Genomic DNA, 13,914 nt, shown 5'->3' on the forward strand with positions numbered 1-13,914 from the left:
CCGCACTCAGGTATCTGGTGAGCAAGCAGGATGCCAAACCTCGCCTGATCAGGTGGATCCTCCTCCTGCAGGAATTTGATATTGAAATCAGGGACAAAAAGGGAGTCGACAACACTGTGGCTGACCATCTATCCCGGCTTCGCTGGAAAGATGAGGACTCTGCTAACCTGCCAATCAATGACTCATTCCCTGATGATCAATTCCATTCGATTTCTGCCATGGAGGAGATCAACTCGGTCGGTACATCGATGCACACGACCCATGTTGTGCAAGATCGGACATTCCATGCCGCGGACCGAGTAAACACCAAATCTGTGCCCTGGTATGCGGACATTGCGAACTTTCTCGCTTCAGGAGTACTCCCTCCTACCATGTCCTACCAGCAAAAGAAGAAGCTTCGATCGGACGCCAAGTTTTACTTCTGGGATGACCCCTTCCTATTCAAAACTGGCGTTGATGGCATCTACAGACGTTGTGTGCCATACGACGAGACGCGCTCCATTCTTGAGCACTGCCATTCCTCATCATACGGAGGACACGCTTCATTCTCCAAGATTGCTTCAAAGGTCCTACAATCTGGCATCTTCTGGCCTACCCTCTTCAGAGACGCTAGGTCCTTCGTTGCAGCTTGTGACAAATGTCAGCGCACTGGGAACATCACCAAGAGGAATGAGATGCCTCTCCACTCTATTCTTGAGGTAGACATCTTTGATGTCTGGGGCATTGACTTCATGGGACCGTTTCCACCCTCTTGTGGGAACGAGTACATCCTGGTGGCAGTTGACTACGTCTCCAAATGGGTAGAAGCAGTGGCATGCAAGAATGCGGACTCCAATGCAGTGAAAAGACTATTCACTGACATCATCTTCCCTCGCTTTGGAGTTCCAAGAGCCGTCATCAGCGATGGTGGAAAGCACTTCATCAACCTCCAGTTCGACAATCTTCTCAGTCGTCACGGAGTAACTCACAAGGTGACCACTTCCTACCATCCCTTAAGCTGAGTGACGCACTGTGGGCCTACCGTACAGCCTTTAAAACGCCAATTGGGATGAGCCCTTTCAAATTGGTGTACGGAAAGTCCTGCCACTTGGCCGTGGAAATCGAGCATAAGGCATACCGGGCCACGCGGACCATCAACATGGACTTGCTTCCAGCTGGAGAGAAACGCATCCTTGACTTGCACGAGTTGGAGGAGATGCGCCTGAATGCTTATGAAAACGCGAGAATTTACAAGGAAAAGACCAAACAGATTCACGACAAGCGCATCACACCTCGTGAGTTCAGTGCGGGAAACCTTGTCCTTCTGTTTAATTCTCGACTGAGGCTCTTTCCAGGAAAGCTGAAGTCCAGGTGGTTTGGTCCATTTCGGGTAAGAACAGTGTTCCCGTTTGGCGTAGTGGAACTTGAGAACAAGGAGGGGCAGACTTTCAAAGTCAATGGTCAGCGTCTCAAGCACTACATTGCTGATCATCCCCAAGAAATGCGCGTCAACTTGGATCTCTCTGATCCCGCCCGAGTTGAAGCATAACAGAGAGATGGTCGAGCTCAAGACCTAAAACAAGCGCTCCTTGGGAGGCAGCCCAAGCCCCTTTTTGCATCTTAGGAACAGTTAGACATGCATTCATGTTTCTTTTTCTGCATCATGAGCGAGATTGAGAAGTCTTCGAGGGCCAAAGAACAGCAACCTTCCCTGATACAGCTAGGCCGCACTAATTTGGTACGGCTAGGCCGCACCAACTTGGCATAGCCAGGCCGTATCTAGGGTTGGCACGGCTCCAGAAAGGCCGGTACGGCCCGTACCTAGGGCTGGGCGACGCAGAGGTGCATTAACTGCCGCACCCCTCTTCTTAAACCACCCCCCCCCCCGCACCCTCCTCTTCTCTCTCTCCCTCAGCCATCCTCTTTCCCTCCTCTCTCTCCTTCTGCCGATCGTTCTTCCTCCCTACCGTGCCCTCTCCATCTCTCCTTCCCTTCTGCCGCGCCACCCGCCTTCTCTCATTCTCCTCTGCCGCCCCTGTTCCTTTCGTACGGCCCCACACCACAACCTGGCCGTACCAAGTGATTGGCCGCACCGCTTCTCTTCCGGTAAGTTGTTTTCCCTCCCTCTCTTTTCCATTTTCGTCATCCTTTTCGTTTTTCACTTCCTTCTTCCTTTCCATTAGCAGTTCTGCCATTTTCCTGCAAACCCTAACCCTGGTACGGCCTACCCATAACAGGTTGTAAGGCCCGTACCAGCACCAGCACAGGTACCAGACCTTGTACCAGTGCATACCTGTTTCCTTTAATTGACCAATTTTTGTGTTTTGTGCCTGGTTTGAGGTTCCTGAGCATTGTAATCCCCAGTTTGGTGTTGGTACCAATTTGTACGGCCTTGTACCAGACTCACTCCCTTACCAGTACAAGTCCCAAGTCCGGTACGGCCTGTACCAAGGCCTGTACTGTTGGGTTTCGAGGAACGGTTCAAACCCATTTAATTAGCTTAAGCTGCGGAAAGAGTAAAACAAAAATTTTTACATCTAACTTAAGCTACGGATTAAATGAATCAAGAAGATTCGTTTAATCCTATTTACAGATCTACTCCATAATTGATTTCCTAAAGCATTAAATCTATTTACAAATTAAATAGATTAATATAACAATTTATACCTTGATTCCAAATCTTAGTTGGAATGCAGACCGAGCGGTAGAGCCTCACCAGGGATGGAATCGACTCGCAGTATCACACGTGTGATACCTCTATTGGTTATCCACCAGGACTAACCGGAGAGCGATTTACTTCTTCTGCCAGAAATACCGTAAACCGCGGAATTATGCAGAAACACTATTCACCGAAATAGGGACAGATTAAATATATTTAAGACTCCAAGTTATTCAGTTTCACTTAAAAAGCAAAACACGAAATACCGCAGAGTTTGCAAAAATATATTTTTTCGAATCTCGTAATAACCGAAATCAGGGAAGAGAGAAAAAACCGATTAACAAAGTAATCAGATTAACATGTGAATTAGCAAATTTTCTCTCTACCCTCACCCCTCTATTTATAGTGTTTTGAGGAGGTTCGCAAAAGACCAAAATACCCCTCAAAACAAATCTATTTACCAAAAGCCCTTGACACCTCATCCTTTAATATGTGAAAAGACCAAAATACCCCTTCCACACCCTTCCACACTCTTCTCCATGTTTCTACACCCCTAAGGTGTCATGCAAGGTGGCATAGGTGTGAAATGACCATTTTGCCCTTGGCCCATTAAGGCATGAATAGTAAAAGGCTTTGATTTTGGGCTTTGACTTTGGGCCTTTAATTTTAATTAAGGCTTTGATTATTTTGGGCTTTTAAACCCATAATTCAAATCCATAATTAACAATTAAAATTCCAAATCATATATATATTATTGTCATGTACAATTATATTTCTTTTCGGTTATTGTTCGGTAACTTTTATACAACGTAACGTGTACGTTTATAAATTAACCGTTGTTTCTGCTTGTCATTCTAAATGACATTTATAATTTAATTATATCACGTATAATTAATTATAACCATCTTAATATTAATTATAATCAATTTATAATTAATCAGTAAGATTCTCCGAGTAGCTCCTATATGGTGTGACCCAATAGGATCTGTGTTATGTTGGTAAACAGAGTTAAAACTGTTTTAACTTCTGTTAGTCATGGGTGACATCTGGCAACACATCATGACCATCCAATTACACAGATGATGCTGTACTGTACAATATCACGATCCAACAAACAATTTACTTGTGTCAGTTCTTCTGCCTCATAGCTATCATATCAGTTTCAATGTAGCTGTGTGTCATCCTTGGTAACTGTATCTTTTCTTGATCTTGAGTAGATTATCAAATATAATTACTCTTGTAATTATACCGCATGCAGATAATCTAACTCTATCAAGGGGCCCAGTGATGCTATAGCTCGTATAGAGATACGAGGGACAAGTAGTATTCTTGGTAGACTATCACTTCCTCAGCTAAGTTATACATATGGGAATGCTATCGTTATGGCTGCTTTTTACGGACAGCGTTAGATAACACTCACTCATATATATTTCTTAGTGGGAACGATAAATACCTCATACTGTAGAACTTTGACACTGAATGAAAACATAAATGACACGAACACAATTCTATTTAATGTTTCATTCGGGGTCTGTCAAATACCATGTTCCTAGAACATGTATCTATGTGATTAAAATGACATCTCGTGTCAGGTGGTTTGTAAAACTTAACCATCTTTTAATCCACATACTAACCTTATAGCGGTAATTAGTGTTCCTGCTAATTACCTTGGTCAGTGACCTTTTAAGAGTATATATTATCTATATTATGGAGTTTCACAATTTCAGTCATGAACTCGAAATGATCCATAAATGCAATAATACTCAAGGCAACAAAATGATTTATAAATAAACATTCAATTCATGAACAAAGCTTTATGATTAACTTATCGTATTATTGACTTCTAGATTATTACAAACTAACAATCTCCCACTTAAGCTAGGAGCCAATCATCGTAGGCCCTAGTTACACAAATCTCTAGTATTCTAAAAATCTCGTAGATCTAAAGAAAAACTCATAGCCAGTCTCCTATGTGTCTCAGACCCATAGAGGCAATATGCATCTGGTGCTTGGCTTGAGGAAGAGGTTTCGTGAGTGGATCAGCTGTGTTGCTGACTGTGTCAACTCTACATATCTTTACATCACCTCTATTTACGATCTCTCGTATCAGGTGAAAACGCCGTAGAACATGCTTGGATTTCGAGTGCGATCTCGGTTCTTTGGCCTGAGCTATAGCTCCATTGTTGTCACAGTAGAGGTCCACAGGGCCTTGAACACTGGGAACCACTCCAAGTTCGCTAAGGAACTTCTTGATCCAGAAACCCTCTTTAGCTGCCTCGGATGCAGCTATGTACTCTGCTTCGGTGGTTGAGTCTGCTGTAGTCTCTTGCTTTGAACTCTTCCAGCTCACAGCACCACCGTTGAGTATGAACACATACCCAGACTGTGATCTTGAGTCATCACGATCAGTTTGGAAACTGGCGTCAGTGTAACCATTAATCACAAGCTTGGAATCACCACCGTAGACGAGAAACATATCCTTAGTTCTTCTCAAGTACTTAAGGATATTCTTTGCAGCAATCCAGTGCTCTTTGCCTGGATTAGCCTGATATCTACTCGTCACACTCAAAGCGTACGAGACATCAGGGCGAGTGCACAACATGGCGTACATGATAGAGCCAATAGCCGAAGCGTATGGTACTCTACTCATAATGCTTCGCTCATCAGTTGTCGAAGGACACTGAGTCTTGCTTAGCTGAACACTATGAGACATTGGCAGGAATCCTCTCTTAGAATCCTGCATGCTGAACCGATTCAGCACTTTGTCAATGTACGTGCTTTGACTTAAACCTATAAGTCTACTTGATCTATCTCGATAAATCTTTATGCCTAGTATATAGACAGCCTCGCCCAAGTCTTTCATTGAGAAGACTTTCTTCAACGAAGACTTGGCTTGTTGCAAAAGAGGAATATCATTTCCCATTAGTAGTATGTCATCTACATATAGGATAAGAAAAGTGATGGCACTCCCACTAGTCTTTCTGTATACACATGGTTCTTCTTCGCATCTGACGAAGTCAAGCTTTTTGACTTCTTCGTCAAATCGAAGATTCCAACTCCGTGATGCTTGCTTCAGTCCATAAATGGATTTAAGAAGCTTGCACACCTTCCCAGCATTCTTTGAATCCTCAAAACCCTCAGGCTGTGTCATGTACACATCCTCTTCTAAATTTCCATTTAAGAATGCGGTTTTGACATCCATTTGCCATATTTCATAATCATGAAATGCGGCAATTGCTAGGAGTATCCGAATTGACTTAAACATAGCCACGGGCGAAAAAGTTTCATCATAATCTACACCGAGAATCTGTTTGAAACCTTTCGCTACTAGCCGTGCTTTGTATACAGTCATCTTACCATCCATGTCTGTTTTCATTTTGAAAACCCACTTGTTAGCTATGGGTTTTATCCCATCAGGTGGTACAACTAGGTTCCAGACCGTGTTGTCATACATGGACTGTATTTCGGATCTCATGGCCTCCAGCCATTTATCGGAGTCGGGCCTATCCAATGCTTCCGCATAGGTCAAAGGATCTTCAGTGTCATAGGCTGAGATCTCGTGCAGTCCCAAGTACCTTTCAGGTGCATGGACTACTCTTGTTGACCTACGTAGTACTCGTTCTTCGGGCTGTTGAACTTGATCCACAACTGTCTGCGGATCCAGTTCTACTTCAACTTGCGTTGAAGTACTTGAGCTCGGGACTAGAACCTCATCCACAGCTACTTGTGGATTTGGAACTTCCAGATGCTCATCAGCCGAAGTATCAAGAGGTGGGTTAATCTGATCTGGTTCAGATATTGTGTTGTGTGATGTATCTTGAATTTCTTCAAGTATTACATTACTCCCACTACTTCCTTTTGCGAGAAACTCGTTCTCCAAAAATATACCATGACGAGCAACAACTATCTTGTTCTCGGATTGGCAATAGAAGTAATATCCTTTCGTTTCCTTAGGATATCCTACGAAGAAGCATTTGTCAGCTTTGGGATCAAGTTTGCCAGACGTCGGACGTTTGACAAATACTTCGCAACCCCAAATTTTAAGATAAGACATAGTTGGGATTTTCCCAAACCATAACTCGTATGGAGTCTTTTCTACTGACTTGGATGGAACCATGTTTATTGTTCGTGCAGCAGTTTCTAGTGCGTGCCCCCAGAAGAATTTTGGCAGAGTGGCTTCACTCATCATGGATCGAACCATATCCAGTAGAGTTCGATTCCGTCTCTCAGAAACACCATTCCATTGTGGTGTCCCTGGAGGTGTGAGCTGTGAGACTATCCCACATTCCTTTAAGTATTCTTTAAACTCAAAACTCAAGTATTCGCCTCCACGGTCAGAACGTAGAGCCTTAATACTTTTGTTCAATTGATTTTCTACTTCAGTCTTGAATTCTTTGAACTTGTCAAAGGATTCAGACTTATGTCTCATCAAGTAGACATAACCGTATCTACTATAATCATCAGTAAACGTGATAAAGTAAGAAAAACCATTTCTTGTGCAAGTACTCATAGGTCCACATACATCCGTGTGTATAAGACTTAACAAGTCACTTGCCCTTTCGCCCTTTTTGGAGAAAGGCGCTTTGGTCATTTTACCTCGTATACAAGATTCGCATGTGTCAATTGATTCCAGATCAAATTTACCAAGAAGTCCATTTTTATGTAACTTCTTGATGCGTTTCTCATTTATATGACCAAGGCGACAATGCCACATGTAAGTCGTGCTTTCATATGATGCTTTGAGTCGTTTGTTATTTATGTTAAACACGGGTTTGCCCATTTCCAGTATATAAAGACCATTCATCATATATGAAGATCCATAATATAATTCATCTTTGTATATAGAACATCTATTGTCCTTTATTACAAAAGAGAAACCATTCATCTCTAAACATGAGATTGAAATGATATTTCTGGAAATGCTAGGAACAAAATATACATTTTCTAGTTCCATTACAAGCCCGCTGGGCAAATACAACTCTATACTACCAGCTGCTACGGCTGCAACTCGTGCTCCGTTTCCAACTTGGAGTTGTATCTCCTTGTTATGTAGCTTCCTTCTATTTTTCAGTGCTTGCATATTTGAACAAATATGAGCACATGATCCAGTATCTAATACCCAATCATTAATAGAGGTAGCAACGTTAACTTCAATAACATTGATACTTGAGACTGAGACTTTTGAGACATTCTCAAACTTCATATCGTCAAGATACTTCGGGCAGTTTCTCTTCCAGTGACCTTTGCTATTGCTGAAATAGCAGTCAAAGTTAGCAAAAACTTTTATCTTGGGAGAGTTCGTTCCTAGAACCAACTTCCCTTTGCCTTTGTACTTCGGAGCCACCTTCTTTGGGGCTTTCTTTATCTTCCTCCCACCTTCTTGGATCATGAGGACATGAGAGCTATTCTCAATGTCTTTATCAGTGATCCTCAGCATCCCTTGGGGCTCCTGCAAACTTTTATCCAACTCTTGCTTATGGGAGTTCACAATGAACTCCGAATAGCTGGGAGGAAATGAGTTCAGGATAACTTCCGTGGCCAACTCGTGGCTCCACGGACAGTTAAGCTTCTCCAGTTTCTCATCATCGCTTGTCATACGAAGCGTGTGAGTACTGACAGAGCTGCTCTCTACTATTTTAGCAGGGACCGGTGTATTTCGGATATATTCTCTTTTCTCACGTGTTTGTTTTTCGAGCAGGGAGCATAGAGAGAAGGACGTTTCTTTAGCCATATTACTACAACGTTAAAAGTAAAGATTTTAGCTTTGTTCATGTAATGTTTTATTCTAATGATAAAACTCCCACTGCAAATTTGTTTTATTCCCATTTTGCAGTAGGACCAAGATCCCTATTTTCACCAATAACCAAGGCAGTGTATGCATATCATGGCTATCAGTTATCTTAGGTAAGCAAACTTGCTAATCACACCTCTTTGTGATTCTTGGTTTCGTTAAAACATCACGTGTATTTAACGAAGACTTTGCCCCAAGCCCAAAACTGTTTTGGAAATCATTGGTAAGTAACCTCACTCTATTTGGTTTGATATGTCGGACATAACCCTCGACCACCAAAGGTAAAAGGCGATGTCTACTGAGTAGTTTAATCATCAACCAATGAACAATGGTTTGAGGAGGATAGAGTGGGAAGGGCATACTACTTAGTATTTAATGGGTTGGTGTTTATGCTTAACAGTGCCAGCAATCTAAAAGAGATATGTCAGGAAGAATGATTAATGTGATTCTATTCGTATCTTTAAGCGACCTCTTTCATATGCTTCATTAAGCAGTCGTGGAAAGGAAGTCTAGAGTACGAAATGTGATCGCATTTATTTTCTATCCTTAACGTGCCAAAAAGAACGACTAATGTGATTTTATTCGTATCTAAAGAGACCTCTTTCATATGCTTCATTAAGCAGTCGTGGAAAGGAAGTCTAGAAAGGATACCGAATATGATCTCCATTACTTTCTATTCTTAGCGTGCCAGAAAGAACGACTAATGTGATTTTATTCGTATTTAAAGAAACCTCTTTCATATGCTTCATTAAGCAGTCGTGGAAAGGAAGTCTAGAAAGAATACCGAATATGATCTCCATTACTTTCCTTTCTTTTAGCAGTATCTCTTTCATATACTTAGCTTTTGTTAAGCAGTCAGTTCTTGCAACTGACTTTAGACATTCTAGCGGACACGTGAAAGTCGTCTGCCAGAAAGACAACGGTGAGTTCCTTCACAAATCTTTCTTTGACATCACGTTCTTTCACGGTTCCATGAAAGCGATAAATCTAATTTATTCAGTTCATATCAAAGCAGTAAATCTAATTTACTTATATACAGGACCAAGTCAGGTATATTTATTTATCAGTTCCTAATTCTTTATTTTGCAGCTATGCTCAGTTCTTTATTCTATACCGTTTAAAGCATATAAACAGTTTACATGTTTTTAAAACAGATATTCTTTTCGTTCCATAAAGCAATTTGGTAACGTGACAAAGTTCCTTTTCGGCCAGCCATTAGGACATGTAAAAGGGGCTCCCAGGAAAGATTGGGGTCACGAGGACCGCTTAGACTCAATCTTTCCTAGACAGAACCATCTCTTTTACGGTGTGGAAATGACAGTTCTTACTAAGGTACTTTATTGCTTCATCACATTCTTCGATGAACTTTATTTTCCGAAGGTTTTTGAAAAGGCGAAAGATTTACACTAAATTTTGCCATTTCAAAAGCGTTAAAGCAATTTGGTAACGTGACAAAGTTCCTTTTCGGCCAGCCATTAGGACGTGTAAAAGGGGCTCCCAGGAAAGATCGGGGTCACAAGGACCGCTTAGACTCAATCTTTCCTAGACAGAACCATCTCTTTTACGGTGTGGAAATGACAGCTCTTACTAAGGTACTTTATTGCTTCATCACATTCTTCGATGAACTTTAACGCGATCAAAAGTTTTTGAAAACGAAAATATAAAGAAAGCATAAAGAAAGCGTAAATCTAATTTAACTTTCTTAGTCGGAAAAACCGAACCAAGAAAATCTCATTTCTAATCGGTTTTGGACTTGTGCTGCAAATGTAAGAATTTAAACCGATACGCGGTACATGCACCTTATTTGCATAAGTTATAACTTTAGAAAATCAATCAGCGGGAGAGCCTTGAGCTCTGATACCACTGTTGGGTTTCGAGGAACGGTTCAAACCCATTTAATTAGCTTAAGCTGCGGAAAGAGTAAAACAAAAATTTTTACATCTAACTTAAGCTACGGATTAAATGAATCAAGAAGATTCGTTTAATCCTATTTACAGATCTACTCCATAATTGATTTCCTAAAGCATTAAATCTATTTACAAATTAAATAGATTAATATAACAATTTATACCTTGATTCCAAATCTTAGTTGGAATGCAGACCGAGCGAGTAGAGCCTCACCAGGGATGGAATCGACTCGCAGTATCACACGTGTGATACCTCTATTGGTTATCCACCAGGACTAACCGGAGAGCGATTTACTTCTTCTGCCAGAAATACCGTAAACCGCGGAATTATGCAGAAACACTATTCACCGAAATAGGGACAGATTAAATATATTTAAGACTCCAAGTTATTCAGTTTCACTTAAAAAGCAAAACACGAAATACCGCAGAGTTTGCAAAAATATATTTTTTCGAATCTCGTAATAACCGAAATCAGGGAAGAGAGAAAAAACCGATTAACAAAGTAATCAGATTAACATGTGAATTAGCAAATTTTCTCTCTACCCTCACCCCTCTATTTATAGTGTTTTGAGGAGGTTCGCAAAAGACCAAAATACCCCTCAAAACAAATCTATTTACCAAAAGCCCTTGACACCTCATCCTTTAATATGTGAAAAGACCAAAATACCCCTTCCACACCCTTCCACACTCTTCTCCATGTTTCTACACCCCTAAGGTGTCATGCAAGGTGGCATAGGTGTGAAATGACCATTTTGCCCTTGGCCCATTAAGGCATGAATAGTAAAAGGCTTTGATTTTGGGCTTTGACTTTGGGCCTTTAATTTTAATTAAGGCTTTGATTATTTTGGGCTTTTAAACCCATAATTCAAATCCATAATTAACAATTAAAATTCCAAATCATATATATATTATTGTCATGTACAATTATATTTCTTTTCGGTTATTGTTCGGTAACTTTTATACAACGTAACGTGTACGTTTATAAATTAACCGTTGTTTCTGCTTGTCATTCTAAATGACATTTATAATTTAATTATATCACGTATAATTAATTATAACCATCTTAATATTAATTATAATCAATTTATAATTAATCAGTAAGATTCTCCGAGTAGCTCCTATATGGTGTGACCCAATAGGATCTGTGTTATGTTGGTAAACAGAGTTAAAACTGTTTTAACTTCTGTTAGTCATGGGTGGCATCTGGCAACACATCATGACCATCCAATTACACAGATGATGCTGTACTGTACAATATCACGATCCAGCAAACAATTTACTTGTGTCAGTTCTTCTGCCTCATAGCTATCATATCAGTTTCAAGGTAGCTGTGTGTCATCCTTGGTAACTGTATCTTTTCTTGATCTTGAGTAGATTATCAAATATAATTACTCTTGTAATTATACCGCATGCAGATAATCTAACTCTATCAAGGGGCCCAGTGATGCTATAGCTCGTATAGAGATACGAGGGACAAGTAGTATTCTTGGTAGACTATCACTTCCTCAGCTAAGTTATACATATGGGAATGCTATCGTTATGGCTGCTTTTTACGGACAGCGTTAGATAACACTCACTCATATATATTTCTTAGTGGGAACGATAAATACCTCATACTGTAGAACTTTGACACTGAATGAAAACATAAATGACACGAACACAATTCTATTTAATGTTTCATTCGGGGTCTGTCAAATACCATGTTCCTAGAACATGTATCTATGTGATTAAAATGACATCTCGTGTCAGGTGGTTTGTAAAACTTAACCATCTTTTAATCCACATACTAACCTTATAGCGGTAATTAGTGTTCCTGCTAATTACCTTGGTCAGTGACCTTTTAAGAGTATATATTATCTATATTATGGAGTTTCACAATTTCAGTCATGAACTCGAAATGATCCATAAATGCAATAATACTCAAGGCAACAAAATGATTTATAAATAAACATTCAATTCATGAACAAAGCTTTATGATTAACTTATCGTATTATTGACTTCTAGATTATTACAAACTAACATGTACGGCCTACCCGTACCAGTTGGTACGGCCTGCCCGTACCTGATTTGTACAACCCACCCGTACCAGACTTGTACACCCTACCCGTACCAGTCCAACCAGGCCTTCATCTGCTTAGGTCTTGTGTGGGACGTACATGTTCGACCCGTACACAGAACGCCAACGCAAGTACGCTCAACAGCAATGCCAAGAGCGTCTTCGCGAGATGCGTCGGCAACTCTCGCATACCCCCACGCCTTCTGGGTCTGATTCTGTGTCCTCCGTCCCCTCCGCTTCTGGCCCTACGTCACCTCGTCGCTCCGGCCGGAGTAGTTCCAGGAGCGCATCTCAGTCTAGAGATGGAGGAGAGTCCTCATCTGAGAGTGCCTCTCAGGCTGGTTCTGGAGATGGGCACGAGAGCCCATCCTACCAGCCTTCTGGTACACCCTCCAGTGATCATGCTTCCGACTCCTACGACACTGATGAGGGTGTCTCTGACTCCACCCAGCGCGCAGCGCAGTTCCACCAGACCCTCCGTCAGAGAAAGTTTGCCAACACTAGGATCGTAGACTTCACGGCCCTCCAGACTCTGGGACTTGAGCAGGAGTTCCTACGTCTCACCAGTCGGATTGGGATATCCCCTTCCTTCTGGAACATCGCCCAGAGAGGATACTCGGGTCTCACCCTTGAGTTCCTCTCCTCTCTGGAGCTCAGGTATAACAAGAAGGATACTCCTTACATCAAGTTCCGCCTTCGTCAGGTGGTTCACCGTGTTTGGCTCTCCCAGTTGCGCAAGTGGTTTGGTTTTGCACCAAACCCGACGACTGACTCCATCTCATTCTCTGCGGATCTTGATCGCAACCACTTCTGGGAGCTGATCTCTGGCAAGAAAGCGGGCTCTGCATTTAACCCGGAATTCAAGCAGCTGAATGTTCCGCATCCCGTCCTCTGCTGTATACTGCGGATCCTCGGTGGCACCTTCTTTGCACGTGGCGAGACGATGACCCGTGCCAATGTCGAGGATCTGCAGTTGCTGGATCATATGCTGCGCCCTGACGACGCACTCGAGTGGCCCGATCTGATGCTCGCGATGATCCATCACTGGCTCGGTCTCCAGCGCGCCACCAAGGTTGGTGGCATTGTCTCTATCTCCGCCTACGTCACTCTGATCGCAGAGCGACTGGGTGTTCAGATCATTGGAGATGAGGAGTGCAAGGGCCCCCGCTATTTCACTCTGACTGCCTTGCACTCCTACAAGTTTATCCAGCCAGCTGCAGCACATGATGGACGAGGTATTTGGGCATGGCGCATCGGCGACCAGGCCAGCTATGTCATGCCTTTCCCGGTCACTATCTCCTTTGACGACCGGAGCACCTGGCTGTTCACCCGTCCCCCTCGTATCCAGCAGGGCCTCGCCGCACCACCACCACCATCACCACCACCAGCACCTACGGACGATGTGGAGATGCCTGACATACCCGTCCAGGATCAGGATGAGCATATGCTTCCTCACTCTCCACTCCAGATGCCTCTATCTCCTGGTCAGGTTCCTCCCTTCTCCCCGCAGGGACCTTTCCCA

At 42.3% G+C, this 13,914-nt stretch overlaps 1 protein-coding gene across 1 annotated transcript; it reads left to right on the plus strand.

Moving 5' to 3' along the window:
- The first annotated feature begins 1,138 nt into the window (after positions 1 to 1,138).
- LOC144555642 (uncharacterized) lies at positions 1,139 to 1,528 on the plus strand. The gene has a single exon (XM_078304041.1). The coding sequence runs from the start codon at positions 1,139 to 1,141 to the stop codon at positions 1,526 to 1,528; it is 390 nt and encodes a 129-aa protein (XP_078160167.1).
- Positions 1,529 to 13,914: the final 12,386 nt, after the last annotated feature.

The sequence above is a fragment of the Carex rostrata genome, chromosome 6, assembly GCF_964058835.1.
Source record: "Carex rostrata chromosome 6, lpCarRost1.2, whole genome shotgun sequence".
Classification (NCBI taxonomy): Eukaryota; Viridiplantae; Streptophyta; class Magnoliopsida; order Poales; family Cyperaceae; genus Carex; species Carex rostrata.

Bases quoted from the DNA above. Each gene is read 5' to 3' on its own strand.
- LOC144555642 (XM_078304041.1), top strand. From the start codon at position 1,139: ATGGACTTGCTTCCAGCTGGAGAGAAACGCATCCTTGACTTGCACGAG.